General features: G+C 40.7%; 1 protein-coding gene across 1 annotated transcript in view; it reads left to right on the top strand.

The window, feature by feature from the left end:
* The window catches only part of UBE2Q2 (ubiquitin conjugating enzyme E2 Q2), a 114,111-nt gene extending 101,081 nt beyond the window's left edge, over window positions 1–13,030 (top strand). Inside the window, exons 12-13 of the mRNA XM_030187412.1 lie at window positions 4,754–4,820; window positions 10,365–13,030. Coding sequence (XP_030043272.1) covers window positions 4,754–4,820; window positions 10,365–10,396 — 99 coding nt within the window. The 3' untranslated portion in view covers window positions 10,397–13,030. The remainder of the gene's footprint in view (window positions 1–4,753; window positions 4,821–10,364) is intronic.
* The last annotated feature ends 6,536 nt before the right edge of the window (window positions 13,031–19,566 follow it).

Genomic DNA, 19,566 nt, shown 5'->3' with positions numbered 1-19,566 from the left:
ATGACTCCTGGGCTAGGGAGCTTGTGTAGATGGACTTCAAACTCAAGGAACTTTATTCTCCCAGAAATGAATCTTCAGATCAACCTCCTGGAGCTTCGAGCAGTCTGGAACGCTCTAAAGGCTTTCAGAGATTGGCTGTCCTATCAAATTATTCTCGTTCAAACAGACAATCAGGTTGCAATGTATTACATCGACAAGCAGGGGGGGCACCGGATCACGCCCTCTATGTCAGGAGGCTGTCCGGATGTGGCATTGGGCTCGCCAGCATGGCATGCTCCTTCGAGCCACTTATCTGGTGTGCAGACAACACCCTGGCCGACAGGCTGAGCAGGATAATGCAACCACACAAGTGGTCTCTTCTCATGGGCATGGCCCGCAAGATCTTCTGAGCATGGAGCACCCCCTCAGTGGATCTTTTTGCCACACAGATAAACCACAAAATCCCTCAGTTCTCTTCCAGACTTCAGGCCCACGACAGACTAGCGTCGGATGCCTTCCTTCTCAATCGGGGGGACAGGTCTCCTGTATGCTTATCCTCCGATATCTCTAGTAGGAAAAACTTTGTTGAAATGTAAGCAAGACCGCGGAACCATGATTCTAATCGTGCTGTACTGGCCATGGCAGATTTGGTTCCCTCTTCTTCCAGAATTATCCTACGAAAAACCGTGGAGATTGGAGTGTTTTCCGAACCTCATCACAGAGAATGAGGGGTCGCTTCTGCATCCCAACCTCCAATATCTGGCTTTCTCAGCTTGGATGTTGAGAGCTTAGAATTCACTTCCCTTGGTCTTTCAGAAGGTGTCTCCTTAGTCTTTCTGGCTTCTAGGGAAGATTCCACTAAAAGGTGTTACTCTTTTAAATGGAGGAGGTTTGCCATCTGGTGTGAGAGCAGGGCCCTAGATCCTCTTACTTGTCCTACACAGACCCTGCTTGAGTACCTTCTACACTTGTCAGAGTTTGGTCTCAAGACCAACACCATGAGGGTTCACTTTAGTGCAGTTTGTGCTTATCAACATGTAGAAGGTAAGACCATCTCTGGACAGCCTTTAGTTGTTTGCTTCATGAGAGGTTTGCTTTTGTCAGAACCCCCTGTCAGACCTCCACCAGTGTCATGAGATCTCAGTGTTCTCACCCAACTGATGAAAGCTCCTTTTGAGCCACTGACTTCCTGTCATCTGAAGTACTTGACGTGGAAGGTTATTTTCTTGGTGGCTGTTACTTTAGCTTGTAGGGTCAGTGAGCTTCAGGCCTTAGTGGTGGATGCACCCTTATACTAAGTTTCATCACAACAGAGTAGTCCTCCGCACGCATCCTAAGTTCCTGCTGAATGTGGTTGAGTTCCATCTGAACCAGTCAATTGTCTTGCCAACATTCTTTCCCCAACCTCATGCCCATTCTGACGAAAGCAGGAAGCACACCTTGAATTGCAAGAGAGCATTGGCTTACTACATGGAGCAGAGAAGTCCCCAGAGACAGTCTGCCCAGCTTTTTGTTTCTTTTAATCCCAACAGGATGGGGTCGCCATCGGGAAATGCAGCATCTCAATTTGGCTGGAAGATTATATTTCCTTCACTTATGTCCAGGCTGGGCTGGCCTTAGAGGGTCATGTCACGGCTGGTAATGTCAGAGCTATGGCTGCGTTGGTAGCCCACTTAAGGTCTGCCCCCACTGAAGAAATTTGCAGGGCTGCGATATGATCTTCAGTCCACACATTCACATCACACTACTGCCTTGAGCAGGATACCTGACGCAACAGTCGGTTTGGGCAGTCAGTGTTACAGAATCTGTTTGGGGTCTAAAATCCAACTCCACCCTCCTAGGCCTGTTTTATTCTGTTCAAGGCTGCACTTTCATTCAGATCGTATATAGTGTCAGGTTAATCTGTGTAATGTCCTCGCCGTTGCGAGGCCCAGTTGACCAATGTTTGTTGTTTTGCATGAGCCTGGATGCTAGGGATTCCCCACATGTGAAAAAATGCAAGCTTGCTTGTCTTCGGAGAAAGCGAAGATACGTGTAGTAGGTATTCTGCGAGGACAGCAGGCTTCATGTTCTCACAATCCCCATTTGTTTTTGCTTTAAAATTAAACTGAGGGGTTCTCGCGACACGCATGGAGGCACTCGCATATGCACAGTGGTTCAAGGCTCGCATTTCACAAAGCTCTATTTTTTTTTTAAATTTGGGCATAAATGCCAGACCGAATGACGCGGATCAGCGTCTACCCATTCGTGGGAATTTGAAGCCTTCTGTCCTCGGAAAATATCTGCTACAGGTAAATATCTATGCTTTACATGTGTTCTTGCTTCCTGAATCTAAGCAGCTACTACTACTACTACTACTATTTAGCATTTCTATAGCGCTACAAAGCATACGCAGCGCTGCACAAACATAGAAGAAAGACAGTCCCTGCTCAAAGAGCTTACAATCTAATAGACAAAAAAATAAATAAAGTAAGCAAATCAAATCAATTAATGTGAACGGAAAGGAAGAGAGGAGGGTAGGTGGAGGCGAGTGGTTACAAGTGGTTACGAATCAAAAGCAATGTTAAAGAGGTGGGCTTTCAGTCTAGATTTAAAGGTGGCCAAGGATGGGGCAAGACGTAGGGGCTCAGGAAGTTTATTCCAGGCGTAGGGTGCAGCGAGACAAAAGGCGCGAAGTCTGGAGTTGGTAGTAGTGGAGAAGGGAACAGATAAGAAGGATTTATCCATGGAGCGGAGTGCACGGGAAGGGGTGTAGGGATGGACGAGTGTGGAGAGATACTGGGGAGCAGCAGAGTGAGTACATTTATAGGTTAGTAGAAGAAGTTTGAACAGGATGCGAAAACGGATAGGGAGCCAGTGAAGGGTCTTGAGGAGAGGGGTAGTATGAGTAAAGCGACCCTGGCAGAAGATGAGACTGGCAGCAGAGTTTTGAACCGACTGGAGAGGGGAGAGGTGACTAAGTGGGAGGCCAGCAAGAAGCAGATTGCAGTAGTCTAAATGAGAGGTGACAAGGGTGTGGATGAGGGTTTTGGTAGAGTGCTCGGAAAGAAAGGGGCGGATTTTACGGATGTTGTAAAGAAAGAAACGACAGGTCTTGGCAATCTGCTGGATATGAGCAGAGAAGGAGAGAGAAGCTCCTTTATAGAATGTCTCCTATAGGGACAATGTGAGAATTGTAATCTCCTGATTCAGTATGACTGTAGAATGCTTATGTTATTATTATTATTATTTATTGCATTTGTAGCCCACATTTTCCCACCTCTTTGCAGGCTCAATGTGGCTTACAATACATCATATTGTAGAAATGTAGAAATATACCAGAAAATAGACATTTAGTTTTACAGAAGGATCTTGGGCAACATGATAATGATGAAACATGATAGCAGATATTGTAAGACAGTTCTGAATATATGTGGAGGAGTTGTGTATGTTCACATTGGTTGATCTTTGTGGTATGCCTTGTTAAAGAGATGGGTCTTCAGCAGTTTGAGGAAGGTCATTAGTTCGGCAATTGTTTTTAAGTTGCGCGGTAATGCGTTCCATAACTGTGTGCTCAAGTAGGTAAAATTTGACACGTGCATTAGTTTGTATTTTAGACCTTTGCAGTTAGGGAAGTGCAGATCAAGGAATGAGCGGGATGATCTTTTGGCATTCCTGGGTGGTATGTCTATCAGGTCTGACATGTAGGCTGGTGCGTCTCCATGAATGATTTTGTGGACAAGGGAGCATATTTTGAACACGATGCGTTCTTTAAGTGGGAGCCAATGTAGTTTTTCTCGTAGAGGTTTAGCACTTTCATATTTTGTTTTGCCGATATGAGTCTATAAAGGTTTGATTGGAGTGGCATCAATAAAGTAGAATAAGAGAGGTTCAGTGAAGTTTAGCAGTTCAGTCATATACAAATGATGTTTGGTGGTGCTGGTACAAGTACATTCCCAGGGATTTCTACTGTATTTTTATTTTTTATTGTAACCCCCTTTGAACCTGATAGGCAGGATACAAGTGTTAGAATTAAAGTAAGATCCTTTGAACAAGCTTGGTAGTAAACTGCAGAAAGAAAGGTGGAAGGAGTTGTGCAATGAGTGAACTACACTTTCTCAGACAACAAGTTTACAATACTCTCATACTTCTAGAACTGGAAATGATCTTCAAAATTGTCAGGAACATGGTCCTCTCTTCCCTTGTGTTGTCAGTTAATTTTTCCGTCATTAAAACTTTCCATAATCCCTTTGACATTCATGTTGTTTTTTTCTTTTTTACCAACTTTTTGCATAATATGCAAACACTAGAAAGTGGGTTGAGAAATTTCTTGTGCAGTCTTACTAAATGGTAGGAAATACAGCTGACAGGTCTGCTTGGAGGGAAGAATATGGTGGCAGGATGGGAGAGAGATCGGCAGGCTGTTGAGCGAGGGAGTGTGAGTGACAGTGTATTGACAGATATCAGGAAGCAGTAGCTGGGTTTGATGGCTCTTTGGTACTAGGACTAGAAGAAGGTTTCTGGATTCTGTGATTCTGTGGGGAACAGTCAGTTGTGCAGCAGCAGATGATCCTGCCGGAGTTGCTGCTTAATTGGGGACAACAAAGGATTCTGCTTATAGGCAAAGACTCTTGAGTCTTGTAGATTTTAACCTGGACATAACTTCACGTACTGCCAAGAAACAGACTTGAATAAATTCTACTGTATTGTGTTAGGTGTTCCTAATAGCAAGACCCTTGTATAATTTGTAATGAGTATTAGTGTTCAACTAAAACTTTTTCTCCTTTTCTTTCAGAATCAATATAACTTGGCAAGAGCACAGCAGTCATATAAATCTCTAGTACAGATACATGAGAAAAATGGTATGTGAATTTCAGTTTCTCCTCTATATTCCAGTTCTGTTTTATTCTGTACTATTCTAGTTATTTGTAACCCTCCAAAATCACACAAGTTCAATAACAAAAACAGTATTTGCCACATTTTGTTGAGAATTATATGAAGTGCCACAAAAACCAGTATACAGTAAAATGACATAACTATCTTAAAAGTATTTATGAAGTTTAAAAATGTGTTTTAATGTTTACAAAAAAGTAAATAAGAGGATTCAGCTCTAATCTGAAGTGGAAGTCTATGCCGTATCTTGCTGACCTGAAGCGCAAATAGATATTCAACATTTGTTCAAAACAAATGTGTTTAACAGAAGGGTAGCCCAAAGTAAGAAAAGTCAGAACACAATGAACTGTAATGGTACATATTAAATTGGGAGAGATATTATGAACGTAACCATTCAAGATCTTAAAAAGTAGACAAGCAGCTTTAAAGTCCGTACGTGGCTGCATAGGTATCAGAGGTGTAACTTTTTATCAAATTTATGAGGGCCAAAGATCATTTTAGCCTTGTGTTCTGCAACAATTGAAGCTTGTGTTGTAGATTAACAGTTGCAATAATCAAATTCTACTGTAGGTGACCTTTTTGATATTATCTTTAAGTAACTGGCACCACCTCTTGTATGGTATACATTTTAAACCCAAATAAATGTCACTCTTATTTGTAACTAGAAGTCACAGCTTTATTTCAACAATTAAGAATTGTAAACATCCAGTTAGGGGATCTTAATTATCAAAATAACTGTTCTAATTGTGCAGTAACAAACAGCCATGTTTCAACCACCCAGGCCTAAAATGGATCTTGTATTATGGCAGCAGTCACTGTGTACTACCTTCTACAAGCCCTCCACATTGTGTTTGTGGGACCTAGGTAAATCCTTTAATCCTGCTGCTTTTCTGCATCCTACCCAGAACCCTACCCAGAAAATAAGGTCTTATCTAATACTAAAGAATAACTCAAATTGGCTTAGTTTCCCCTAAATATCAGTACCTGAGCAGTTTAGATGGTGATATAGTCGTCATCATACCCCTCCCCCCCCCCCCCATTTTTTAAGACATTGGCCTAATTGGTTAACACAACTGAGTCATTTACCACTTCCCACTCCAATTAAGGTACCTGTGACCCCCTGAGGTATGGCATCAGCAAGTGTGTAGCTGTTGCTACTGTTCCCTACACCCTCGTTTTCTGCCCTTGTATACTCTGCTCATCCCATTGTAGCTTTCTGGAATCTGAATGAGGAGTAGTTCCCCCCCCCCCCCCCCCCCCCCCCCCCACCATCCCACCTTGGTGGTCTTGGGGAATAACTCCTAGCTTGGACATTTTCAGGAATGGCAACCATGTTATATGGTGCTTTTATTCTAAGCTGGGCACGAAAAAAAAAAAACCCCTCTCTTTATATAGAATGCAAGATACTTAATATAATACTATGTTCCTATGAAGTGCAAAAAGGATATTCATGAGAAAGGGAAAAAGCTTCTGTACCCAAACCTCCACCCAATTGAAATTTTGACAGGGTATAGAGGAAATAACATGGGTCACCTTTCACAGGGATAACAAGCTCCTGGACCCAAAAAAAAGTTTTAGAAGTGAAAAAATACTTAGCTTAAACTTCTAATTCATAGTAGACACAAACGTGCAGAGTAAGTCAGTCACGCTGACTGTGGCCAGAGTTTCACTACTGTGTGCTGTCTCAAGGCGTGAATGACATCGGTAATTTTTAAACACAACGTGTCTTGAATGTTTTTAAACATTCAAACATTTAAACAATGGGATGAGCAGAGTATACAAGAGCAGAAAATGAGGGTGTAGGGAACAGTAGCAAGAGCTACACACTTGCTGATGCCATATCTCAGGGGGGTCACAGGTACCTTAAAAGAAATGGGGGTGGGAATTGGTAAATGACTCAATTGTAAAGGAATGAAATACAAACAGGCTTATGCTACTACCTTTACGTACAAAAGCACACAGTTTTGGAACGCATTACCCATGGCCCTGAAAACCATGAACAATCTAACCAGCTTTCGCAAAGCTTTGAAGACACATCTCTTCAACAAAGCCTACAAAAGACATCCTTAATGAAACAAATCATTCCTTAAACCACCCAATTACATCAAAAAACACCTCTCACACGACCTTACCTAACACCTTTCCATCTAAATCCTCTTACACCTTCAGCTTATTATCGACTGTATTTAAAATCATGTAATGACTATATCATAACACTCTGTAAGCCACATTGAGCCTGCAAAAAGGTGGGAAAATGTGGGGTACAAGTGCAATAAATAATAATAATCGTGTAAACCAATCAGGCTAATGTCTTTAAAAAATGGGGGGAGGGGTATGACGACTAAATTACCATCTAAACTGCCCAAGTACTGATATTTAGGGGAAACCTAAGCCAATTTGAGTTATTCATTAGTATTAGATAAGACCTTATTTTCTGGGTAGGGTTCTGGGTAGGATGCAGAAAAGCAGCAGGATTAAAGGATTTTTAAACATTCAAGACACGTTGTGTTTAAAAGTTACCGATGTCATGCACGCCTTGAGACAGCCTTCAGTAGCGAAACTCTGGCCACAGTCGGTGTGACTGACTTACTCTGCACGTTTGTGTCTACTATGATTTAGAAGTTTAAGCTAAGTATTTTTTCCACTTCTAAATCTTTTTTTGGATCCAGGAGCTTGTTATCCCTGTGAAGCTTTTAGCAAATATGGACTAAAAAAGAAAATGGTTTTTTATGCCGATGAAGAAAAGTGACCCATGTTATTTCCTCTATGCCCTGTCAAAATTTTTATTGGGTGGAGGTTTGGGTATAGAGGCTTTTTCCCTTTCTCATGAATATCCTTTTTGCACTTCACAGGAACATAGTATTATATTACGTATCTTGCATTCTATATAAAAAGAGGTTTTCTTTTGGTGTTCATTTATTCTAAGCTGAGCCAATACTGCCTTTGGTGTTAGGTGGGTAACTCAGTTTAGGATGGTGATGGAGGTAATCTGGTGCTTGTCGTTTGTCACATTTTGCACATTCTTTTCCATGCAAAGTTACAGGAATAAACTGAAAATGATGAAATAGAAACCCTGGTTGAATCCAAATGGGCTTGGTTGCAAGTTGTGCCATGGAAGTTTAGTGACTAATGTCAGCAATCGTTGTCTAGGGTTGGTCCCAGGTCCAGTTCGCAGAGGCAGTGGGTTCTCAAAGAATACACAGTCCACACGGATTTGGATATATATAAAGTATATTATATTTTGTAGATATATATAGGCTTACAGCACTTGGTACAGGTAAAAGGGTACAAGGCTGTCTCTGGGTGTGTGTTTAGAGTAAGAGAAAGAAAGGATAGGGTGTTGGTTCAGAGGACGAGAGAAGCCTTGGAATAGGGCTGTCTGAGAATGGGGGAAGCAGAGCCAGGTGCTCTGGTGGCTAAAGATGGAGGTGTGCAGAAAAAGAAGAAACAAAGGCAGCCCAGCAGAGTCCTGTGCACTCTGCTGCAGGGAGAAAGAAAGAGAGAGGCGTAGTGCCCAGGATACAGAGAAGTGCCCGGGACAGAGAGAGGGGAGGAGAGCATGTGCTCTGTTTTTATCCCTCCAGAATCAAAGAGATCATAAAACTTATCTTCTTCCTAGCCCAAACTCTGTTTGCTTTCTTTGAAGTCAGGGGAGATGAGCAATTTCACCGGTTGTCCTTTTTGAAGTTACTAGTCATGGAACCTCTATATCTGGCCTCCTTTGTTCTCAAAGAGAGCTCTGCTGATCAAGAGCAATTAAACCCAGGGCTATTTAGGCCATTTGGTCCATGTCATCCTCAGTGGTTCCTGAGGGGGAGGGGGAGTTCTCAGAGGTCAGAAGCTGGTTTAATATTAATATAAGTATGTCCAGCAATAATTTTGACTTCCAGGAATCCTGACAACTGCTATGCAGATGATGTACAAATTCTCTTTACTCTTCCTTCCTCCTTTTCAGACCCTGCCCCCTTTCAACCTACCTTCAAACCATGGTTGGCTGTGTCCATGATAATCACATGTTTCCTAATTCTGCTAAGTGTGAAGCTATGCATTTCCATATCTGTTTCTGATAAAGGACATCATTCTACCTTTCTGGGACACAGTCCATATCCTTGGTATAACTTTGAATCTTAAACTCTCCTTCAAGCCTCAAATTGTTTTAGTTGTCCAGTGCTCCTTTGACCGTTTTGCATCCACTCAGCTAATCTTGTCCTGCCTATTGAGCTCCTCAGAATTCTTGTCTTACTACTTGTCATCTCATATCTGAATTATTGCAGTGCTTTTTATAGTGGCCTTCCATTCAGCTCTCTTAACTGCCTTCAGTTTGTACAATTCTCTGCAGTTAAGTTTCTGCATAATTACTGTTAATATCATATTTCCTCCTTTCTGAAGAATGATCACTGGCTTCCTGTAACAGCTTGACTAAATTCAAAATTCTTGCTGGTTCATAGGGCCCTCTTCTGCTCAGATCCCTGAATATTTTAGCACCTCCTCTCCTCTCCCTCATGCTCCTTCATCCAAGGCAGTATTTCTCCCCTTCACATCTCCATGTTGACATCTCCAGATACTCTGCTTTATCTTATATTGGTCTTAATCTATGGAATGTCCTCCCCGCCCCCCTATCTGTCTCAAATCTTCTTTTCAAAAGATTAAGAGCAGTTATGTCTTGGCTGTTCCAACTAGCCTTTGAATAATATCCCTCTGGTTTGATCCCTGGACCTCCCAGTGGCCTCTTCCCTACCTACCTTCCTTACCCCTTATCAAGACTTCTGTCCTCTTTTCTAGCCTGCCTGCCTCTGTTAAAATCTCTATTATACCGTCATTAGTGCATCAGCATAGCAAAGTGGTTTGTTTGCTTTACATCAAGCTTTTGTAAGAAATAAAAAAAAGTACATTCTAAGGGACGTTCTGAGATTTTATTTAGTTATATTGGGCTTTATTAACCTCCTTTATGAAGAGATTCACCCAAGGTGGTGTGATGAGAGATGAGACATGGCATATTGCTTATAAATTTGTTTTGCTTAAAGATTAAAAAAAAAAAAGGCACTCTTTCAATCTCTGATGAGATAAATTTTTAGTATTTCTAAGACTTCTCTACGGCTCTCTATAGAACTGGGTTGGATTAAAGTAGTGTCCAGTTACAAAACTTTCTATCATGAATACCATACAGAAGAAGGATTATATTAACACAACTATCATATATCTGAGTAGCTGCAAAGACCATGGGTACTTCCCCTGCATACTTTCCAGTTGTGAAAAGGAGATGTGTACATATATCCATACCAGGCACCATAGACTGCCCGATGCTGTTCAGTACTGAAATTGGTACACAGGTTCATCGGCAATATCCAGCTGACTATACAAAAAAGTCCTATAGGTTCATTCCATGTTAGGGTCACAGAAGAGATATAGAGCTGGATTGAATAGAAAGCAGATGCAAGTCCGTTTCAACAGAACTGTATTTTCTTGAACACTACTGCTTTTAATCATTTCTGCTTTGTTTGTTTTCTTTTTAGGTTGGTACACTCCTCCAAAGGAAGATGGTTAACGCCATGGACACTTATATATACCTGGACCAATGTCAAACGAGCTTCTTTTTCTATATCTTTCCAATACAGAGACACAAGCTAGGCGTGCTCCTGTTAACAGCTCTACTGCGTACTTTAGCTCTTAGATTTGTTAGTGAATAAGTTCTTTTCTTGACATCCAGTATGAGTTCCAGCCTTTTCATTCTGCTCCTCATAGGTATGTTGCATTGAGCAGTTTTTTGGCCTTCACTGTGGATCAAGTATCTTGGGCTGTTTCCCTTCTTCCATTTATCATTAGAAAAAAATGTTTGAAGGAGACATTTTGGAATGGAGGTAGTAATATTCATAGAATCCTGCTTGTGAATTGCCGTTGGGTTGTGTTTTTTTTGGGTTTTTTAAAGTTTTTTTTTTTTTTTTTGTTTTTTTTGAGCTGCAGCTTGCAGAGGGATGCATATATTTCACTGGGAAGTATTTCAACTTGGCTGATTCAAGATCACCTGTTTTGAAATGCCCCTCTCCTAGTGGATGTGTAAAGCTAAACTATACAAAAGAAAAAACTTTTATCACCTGTGTGGTTCTTTACATGTTACCTGGCTGCACGTTGACATCTTTGCCAAGTTAATTTGTTCCCCAGCAGAAGTGGGCAAGGCATGAGAGCACTACAGAGAAAGGAGCAAATGATTTCTGTGATAACATTCCCAACTCTAAAGGTGTGTGCTCTCATCTTTTGGGGCTTGCAATGTCGTGCGCTGTATACCTGCAAGGGGAGAAGGCATTTTCACTAAACTTCAATTTTATTTTTTTTTACGTGCCTCATTAAGATAAATATCTTTTAATCGTCGACTGTAAAGAAAAGAATTGTAATATTTTGTTTAATATTGTTAAAAAGTCAGTTCTAGTAAATATCAGTAATTTTCTGGTCTAAATGAAAAGTGATGGGGGGGGGGGGTAAGGAGAGAGCACATATTCATGCAGTAATTTAAACATTTGAACAACTTTCCTATTTGACACTGTGCAGATACCAGCTATTCTTGGGGGAGGGGGTGTTTTTGCACATCTTACATTGGATGATCTTTTTAAGCAGATTAGGACTGTAATCATTTAACTCCGTTAGTTTCATTCCCTCCAGAAGCTCATAACCTGACTTGGTTGTATATGCTATGTGGATTAATGTGCCTAACAAAGTGTGTCGGTCACACGTTTTCATGTTTTCTCTTCCTTAAAAGAAAAAAGGAAGCTCTTTAAACCCTGTACTGAAATTGACAACACTTCTTTGCTCACTGCTGATCAGGAAGCATATGGTGGGGGATAAAACAGGAACAAGCCCAGGCATGTTATGAAAGCAGAACTTGCTCCACATTTGTCTGTGTTTGAGCCACTTTTGCAATGGGTCCCGTGTCAGACCTACGGAGTTAGTCTCTTTCTTTCTAATCTTACACTTGTACATAGTCCTAATTCTTTCTTTAGTTATGGAATAAGAGTCACATGGCTGTCCTTTATCTTCAGGCAGGCTATGGTGCTCCTGTGGATAATTTGACCCAGGGCTGGATTTGTCTCCTCTCATCCTGCCCAAGGTGATATGAATAAAACTAGCAAAGGAAGTTAAGGAATAGGGAATTTTTGTTTTCGCTGCATAAGTTTGGTGGAGGTGTTAAGGTGCTGTATAGGGCTGCCTTCATTTTTCCACTGCTTCTTTTTAGGAAGAAAAGGTCCCCTCTGGTGTGAAGCGTTAACACTTTAAAAGTTATGCAGCCTGCATAGTACGTTTTATTATTAATGGGTGGTTGAAGTTATTTGTATAGTGATCTGAAGGAACGCAGGCTAAATATTAAGTAAGCAGAATCTACAACAAACTAAGCTGTACAGCAAAACCATGCATCATCGACTTGAGAGTGGTTGAAAAGTCACAATTGCCATACTTCTGAAAGTTGCAGTGAGATGCTCAGATGAACAGAAGTTAGCATGGCATCTAGACAAAAGATTCTGAAATACTAAGTCCTCTGCCATTGCCTTACCTGAATTATTTGTATTGTGTTGTATTTGTCCAGGGAGATTGGTCATCTTTATGCTATCAGAGTTCAGGGTACACACCAGGGATTAAGCACTTTGTAAGCCCAGAAGCTTGTCTCTCTTCCCTTTCCATTTTATTAAAACCTGTTAACTGAGGGTTTTTCCCTTTTTCAATGTGTATTCATCGTATCTCCGGTTAGTAGATCCAGAAGTAAATTATGAGAGACTTGGCACTCCTCCAGATGTGTGTATCTTTGTTTAAAATAGCCTTTAGCATTTTTTTTCTGCCTTTAGGGACCATAGTGAATGCTGACTCTCAGCCTGTTTTCTGCCTTTTTTTTTTTTTTTAATTGTTGTGTTTGTTGTTGTTATATGTACATTTGTTTAAACTCCCGGTATACAATTGCTCAGATAATGTCCTTTAAGTGAAAGGCTCGCTTTCAGCATTAAGTTCCTTTAAACCTGAGGCTAAAATCTTGAATACATTCTTGAATTCTTTAATATTTGGATTGGTTAGCAGATTGACCAATAACACATTTGGCATGCTTTTGGTTTTGGATTTCATTTTTCATTGCAGGATTATTCAGTGATGTACAGTAATTTTGTAAACTTGCATCAAGTTTATAAATAAAAGAACCATTTTAAAAGGACTTATTCTGAACTTTCATTATCACTTGGTAAAAAAATGTGATGACAGCTGGAAACCCTTTGAGGTTGCGACACCATGGGACCTATTAAACGTTTTCTCCCAATATGTGGCTCTTTTACTAAGTTGTGGTAAGAGTTGCCATGTGCTTACTGCATCTTAAAATGGCATACCGCCAGTAACTGCCAAATTGGTGTGCTAATCCAGGCGCTGATAAGTTTTTTTTTTTTTTTTTGTTTGTTTGTTTTTTAGTTTTATTTATTTGGAGGGGGGAGTGTCAGGGGGCAGAGAGTGGACATCCCTGCACTAATCAGTTAGCATGGCTATGTTATCACATGCTTACTGGTTAGCATATGATTGCCACATGAGCCCTTACCGCCTAGTAAATGGGTGGCGATATGTGCTCACACAGTAACCTTTTTTTTTTTTTTTTTTATGGTCGCTTGCTATTGATACAGAAAATTGAAATTGGCCATTTTATGGCTGCATTAAAAATGGCCTTAGTGTGCAGAAAAAAACCCCTGTAAAGGCGCACCAAGGCCACTTTTTGCACAACTTATTAAAAGGACCTCAGAATAAATTGGAATTAATACTTAAGTGGTAACACATCTCCTTCCTTCTTGGAGGTCCTCATTTCCATTTACAAGGAAACATAAGAAGGATCCAGGAAACAGAGCCAACTCTTCTTATTTTAAAGAGGATTTTTGTATTTCTGTTTTACAAACAAAGGAACGTCAGCAATTTAATAACTCATAACTTGATGCTGATGCTCACTTTATATTGAAATAACATTAGGGGAATGGGATTTGATAGATTGCCTCTCTGAGGTTACAATCAACATGGTTTACATATTATTTATACAGATACTCATTTTGTACCTGGAGCACTGAAGGGTTAAGTGACTTGCCCAGAATCTCAAGGAGCTGCAGTGGGAATCAAACTCAGTTCCCCTGATTCTCAGGCCACTGCACTAACTATTAGGCTACTCCTCCACTCCACTAATTGTATAACAAAACCCGTTCCTCACAAATAATACTGTATTTACAGAGAGTTTGCTTTCATATTTTCTCCCCTAGTGTTACTTCACTGCCCCTGTAGTGGTGGGAAGAATAGTAACCATGTGACCTTTATATTTTCCTGGCAGTTTATTGGTGCTCTTGTGGACAGCCAGCTCGGTTGGATCCAGGGCTGGGATCTGATACCATGAGTCCTTCATTAATAGCCACCCGGGGGGGGGGTAAGGGGAGCAGCGATTTCCTCAATTTTATATCATCTACCATCTTTTAGACTCATCGTATCAACAGCCCCCTTTAGGAGTCAAATCATGGGCCTTAAATCCATCAGTGTCACTGTTGCACAATAAGTAACATCCCTTTCCCTCGGGGCTGTGAAAACAGCCTCTGCATCATGCCTGGACTAGTTAACACAATGAGTGGGATAACTGAGCTATAAATACTCATTTTGTCCTAAAAGCAAGGGAAAGAACCTTTGTGTTATACTGTTGTCTTTATAAAAGATGGCAGTGTAGTCATAATTGCTGAGCAACTTAAAACAGCTAATCACAGAACTCTGTAAACAATTGTCACTAGAAAGAGATTACATGGAGGGGCATTTTCGATAGGACAAAATGTCCAAAATCCAAATAAGAAAGGAGGTCATTTTGGAAAAAGAAAAACTTTTTTTCCCCAAAAAATACAGTTTCGAACAAGGTTTTGTGATTTGGACATTTTGGTTTTTGGTCTATTTTTTTTTTTTTGGGGGGGGGGGGGGGGGGTGAGTTCAAAACATAGAGATTCATGCCATTGGGATATAGGTGGAGCCAGAATTTTTAGTAGACTGGTCCCCCAGACATCCCAGGAGAGCAATGGGGCCTCCCAGAGAGCACTCTGAACACTTCATAAAAATGCTCCCAGGTACACATCTCACCTTTGCTTCCTTATCTTGTCTCCTGAGCCCTCCAAAACCGACTGTACACCCCTATAATAGCCCTTATACGTAGGTGAAGGGGCACCAGTATCCAACATCTCATTTCTAGGAAAACTTATAGAACAAACAGTCTGTGTTCAACTCAGTGATTGGCTAGAAGAGAGAAACTGGCTAGATCCATGCCAATCTGGATTCAGACCTGGTTATGGAACAGAAATCATTTTTTTATCCCTACTAGATGATCTTCACAGAAATTGAGACGGGATTTACCTCGGTGTTAGTACTGCTAGATTTCTCAACATCTTTTGACACTAGATCATATCATGATAGCACAACTGACAGAAATAGGTAACAATAGAACAGTACTTGCTTAGTTCAGATCCTAACTATCAAACAGGCAACAATCTGTTATATTTGGCAGCAACTTGTCGCCACCATAGGCACTGACCTGTGGGGTACCACAAGGATCGATACTGTCACCTATTCTGTTCAATATCTACCTCAAGCCATTAGCTGAGCTGATGGATACTCAGTTCTGCATCTGTGTGGATGATGTGCAGCTACTCAGGTAATCGGTTTATTCAGGGATGTAGGTAAGTCAGGTTCAGTGGGTATAACATCAATTCAAGAATGGGCTAAACACAACAAACTTTGCCTGAACCCAAGTAAAATCAAGCTTTTCTGGCTCTCTAAAGTGGACACATACCTGACATCAAAATCTCTTTTGGGAAGTATGAACTCCCCCTCAAATCACAAGTCAGGAACCTTGGAATACAGTTAGATTCAACACTTACCCTGATCCCCCAAATCCAAGCAACCTTCAAGAGGTGCTTCTATCTGCGACAGCTACGCTGCCTCTCTCCTTACATCGAGAATGTAAATCATATCCCAGTTGTGCATGCCATGATAGCATCAAGACTGGATTACTGTAATGCACTCTACAACGGTCTTTACAAAGGGCCTGCTCCAGCTGATTCAGAATGCTGCAGCAAGACTAATAGAAGGTTGCAAGTGATGTGCCCACATCACACCATCTTTGCAAAAACTTCACTGGCTACCAGTACATTACAGGGCTAAATTTAAAACTCTGATCTTCAAGGCCCTTAAAGGAAATGGTCCGAGTACCTGAAGAATAGGATGATCTCTACACACCTCTAAGGACACTGAGGTCCTCCCAAGGAGTATCCCTAACCACAGCCTCTCCAAAACACATTATACGATGTGATACCCGCAAGCGAGCCTTCTCCGGAATAGCCTCTACACTCTGGAATCCACTACCTGAAAGGCTCTGCTTAACACAAGACTACCTCTACTTCAGGAAGCAGGTGAAAGCTTGGCTCTTCAACCAGGCCTTCAATGGAAGAAGTAACTAATTTGTTAGTCTCACTCACACACACAAGGAGTGACACGGGCTGCACATACTGCAGCAGGACATGTTTATGCACTCCTATCCTAGCTGAGATAATATTTAACCATCTCTCTGACCTCATTTGCACCTTTCTTTAAATTAGTCACCTTATTTCTAACTCCTCTTACTCCCTTACCTATCTATTTGTTAACCATCTCTATGACTTCATATGCAACTTTCTTTAAATTAGTCACCTTACTTTCTAACACCTCTTACTCTTACCTATCTATATGTTCCATCTTTGCTTATACCCTACACTGTCAATTAAAATGTTGTATTACGTATTGTGCTGGCATTGTAAGTAGTATATTATGCCATACTTTGATTTGTTGTTAGAATGTTTTTACTGCTGTAATTGTCCATTGCTTATGTTTGATTTATTCTTATTGTACATTGCCTTGAGTGAATTCCTTCCAAAAGGCGGTAAATAAATCCAAATAAATATATGTGGATAGAGTAAGGTTTTAGTGAGTTTGGGAAGGGTCACAGTTTCCACCACAAGTGTCACAGGTAGAGGGAGATAGGGACCTGGGTCCCCCACTGTGTACTGGATCGACCACTACCCTACTGCAGGGACCTGCTTCCTGCTCTAATAAACCCGCCTTGAGCATCTGAGGCTATCAGAGGCTGCTGTCATATTTTTATTTACATTTTTTTTTTGGGGGGGGGGGGGGTTATTGGGTCAGTGACCACTGGGGGGGGGGGGATTGGATCACCCCTGATTCCCTCCAGTGGTCATCTGGTCATTTAGGGCACCTTTTTGTGCCTTATTTGTTCTGAAAACAGGTCTAGACCAAAAGTCTTGGTTTTAGTCCTGGATGTTTTTTTGTTCCATTATAGCTGTTAAATGTCCAAGTGTTAGGCACGTCTTAATCCCGCCTTTGAAACGCCCCAACTTGCCTCCTTGTGGTTTGGATGCACTGCAAATGAATTGCATAGATAAGCATCTGCAAAAGAGGTTTTGAAAGTTCCAATTTGGTTGTTTTGAGAAAAAGAACATCCAAATGGTGCTTTAAGACACTTTTTGGACATTTTCCTCTTTTGAAAATGAGACCAGTAGTATAGCAATTATTTGTACTCATGTCTAGGAGTCGTTACAGCGAACAACCAGATTGTTTTCCAACTGGTAATACGCAATGAAGCAACATGCCAAACTGGAATATGTATAGTGAAATAGCAAGCAAGCACACAAAATGAATACCATAGGATCATACCAAAGGCTTATATAACTATGGATTACACAAAAATTAGAAGTATGCATATGTTTTCTGATACAGTGCTAAGAGTTATACCTGAGAAGAAAATACCAAAAGCCAAATATATCTTGGCTAATAAACCATGTTCGTGACCTAACACAGCCTCTGGCAAACTAGAAATAAACTGTTCCCCAAAAGTATTGGAATGAACCCTGGATTCTCACCATAAGACACTTGCTTCTTAGCTGATCTCTGGCAGAGGCAGGATTTCTTCCTTCAGATCCAACTATTTACACAGCGAGCTTACCAGTACATCTGGTCAGTACAGAGAGATGAGTTATAGCTTAGCCAGCCTAGGCAGCTAGTCTTACTTCCCTGTCAGTGGGGGTGCAGGGATGCTTAGGACTTAGGCATGAAAAGAGAGTTTCTCCCTAGAGCTATCAGAGGTACAACCACCATGGTCCAGTGCTAAAAATCATCTTTTCTTCCAAAAATCTGGTCTCAGTCCTCTGTCCACTGTTTTGGCCAAATCAGATCACACATTCCTCCTGTCCAGCAGATGAAATGCTGACCTGGAAGACGATGATGTCCAGCATTGATAGACAACCTCCCTGTGAGAGTTGGTGCCAATCGGGGACCATAAGTCTTATCACATAGTTATTGGTGTAAATCTGTTTTGTTATCAGCTTCACCCCCTAAGATGAATTGCAGATGTTCTCTGTGCTATCAGTGTCCTTAGGCTGGCAGCAGTGCAGGAAATGTTCAGACAGTCTTGCTCAGAATGGATGTTCTAGGCCCAGGCAGGTTTCTGTACGTAGGCTTCAGTTGCACAAAAGGTGACACATAGGGAACACCCCTACAACAGAATGAAAGTAACATCTGAAAGATAAGTACAGGTTTCATAGAACTGTAAGCATATTACATTTTCATTTTATAAGATCATGCATTGTTACAACATCTATTCATACTTGAAAATGTGCACATTGGGCAAGTTAGAATCTTTGGGGGTGGAGGAGATGTGGGTCCCCAAGGAACATTTGGTGAGCAAGAAACAAAACATCAACCAGGATAGGAAAGGATATCCAAATTCAAACAAGATATATTAAAAAGCATAAATGGAGAGGGAGGGAAATGCCAGAGAATATTGTCCTAATAATAATAATCTAGTCGCATCCTTTCAATTTTTACATTTGAACTTCTTCAATACAATGAAAAGGTTTTTTTTAATTTTTGGACTATCAGAAATAGCGAACCTCAACAATGCAGTATATAACTGCTTTCCAATCCTCATCTGCCCTTTTTATAAAATTGCAATCTTAAATTCTTACTTTCTATTATTTATTACTTAACAGTTTGGACTCACTACCAACACGGCCAGTGTTTTGCCACCTTCCTCAGGGTAGTGGTCCATTAAATCTGTCAAAATATAAAAATCATCATTACTAAGAGATCATTTCTGCCAAAAATCAAACTTTAACAATGAATATAAAAAAAACCTCACACAGTTATAGTGCTGCCACTTACTCTTAGAATCATATTCTTCAAAGATGGCGCTTGCAGTTTTTTTGGTGTCCTAAATATCATGTGATCATAGGCAAACAATCTGATTGGTCCATAGGCACTAATGACATCAGTGATCACCATTCCAATTCTGCATTCAGTCTATTTGGTTGAACTGTATCCAGGGAAAAAATCCAATGTTTCTCTTTATAATGTAAATGGTAATCAATGTTACCACCCTCCCACCCTACTTGTATACTGTCAATAACTCTCCATTGCATGTTCTCCCAAGAATGATTATTATCAAGCCAATGTTGTACCATAGGAGCTGATAGCACATGATAGTATCCGAGATTTATGTTCAGTCAAACAAACTTTAATAGGTCTAGTTGAGTTCCCTAACTATTAAAGAACAGGGACATATTATAGCATACACAATATTTTTAGATTTACAGGTTATATGTGCATATGCCTCTATCCTTCATTGTGATTGTGGTCTAATCC

The sequence above is a fragment of the Microcaecilia unicolor genome, chromosome 1 (assembly GCF_901765095.1).
Source record: "Microcaecilia unicolor chromosome 1, aMicUni1.1, whole genome shotgun sequence".
NCBI classification, from domain to species: Eukaryota; Metazoa; Chordata; class Amphibia; order Gymnophiona; family Siphonopidae; genus Microcaecilia; species Microcaecilia unicolor.
The sequence above is the reverse complement of the archived record's forward strand: the minus strand, read 5'-3'. Positions and strand labels throughout refer to the sequence as shown.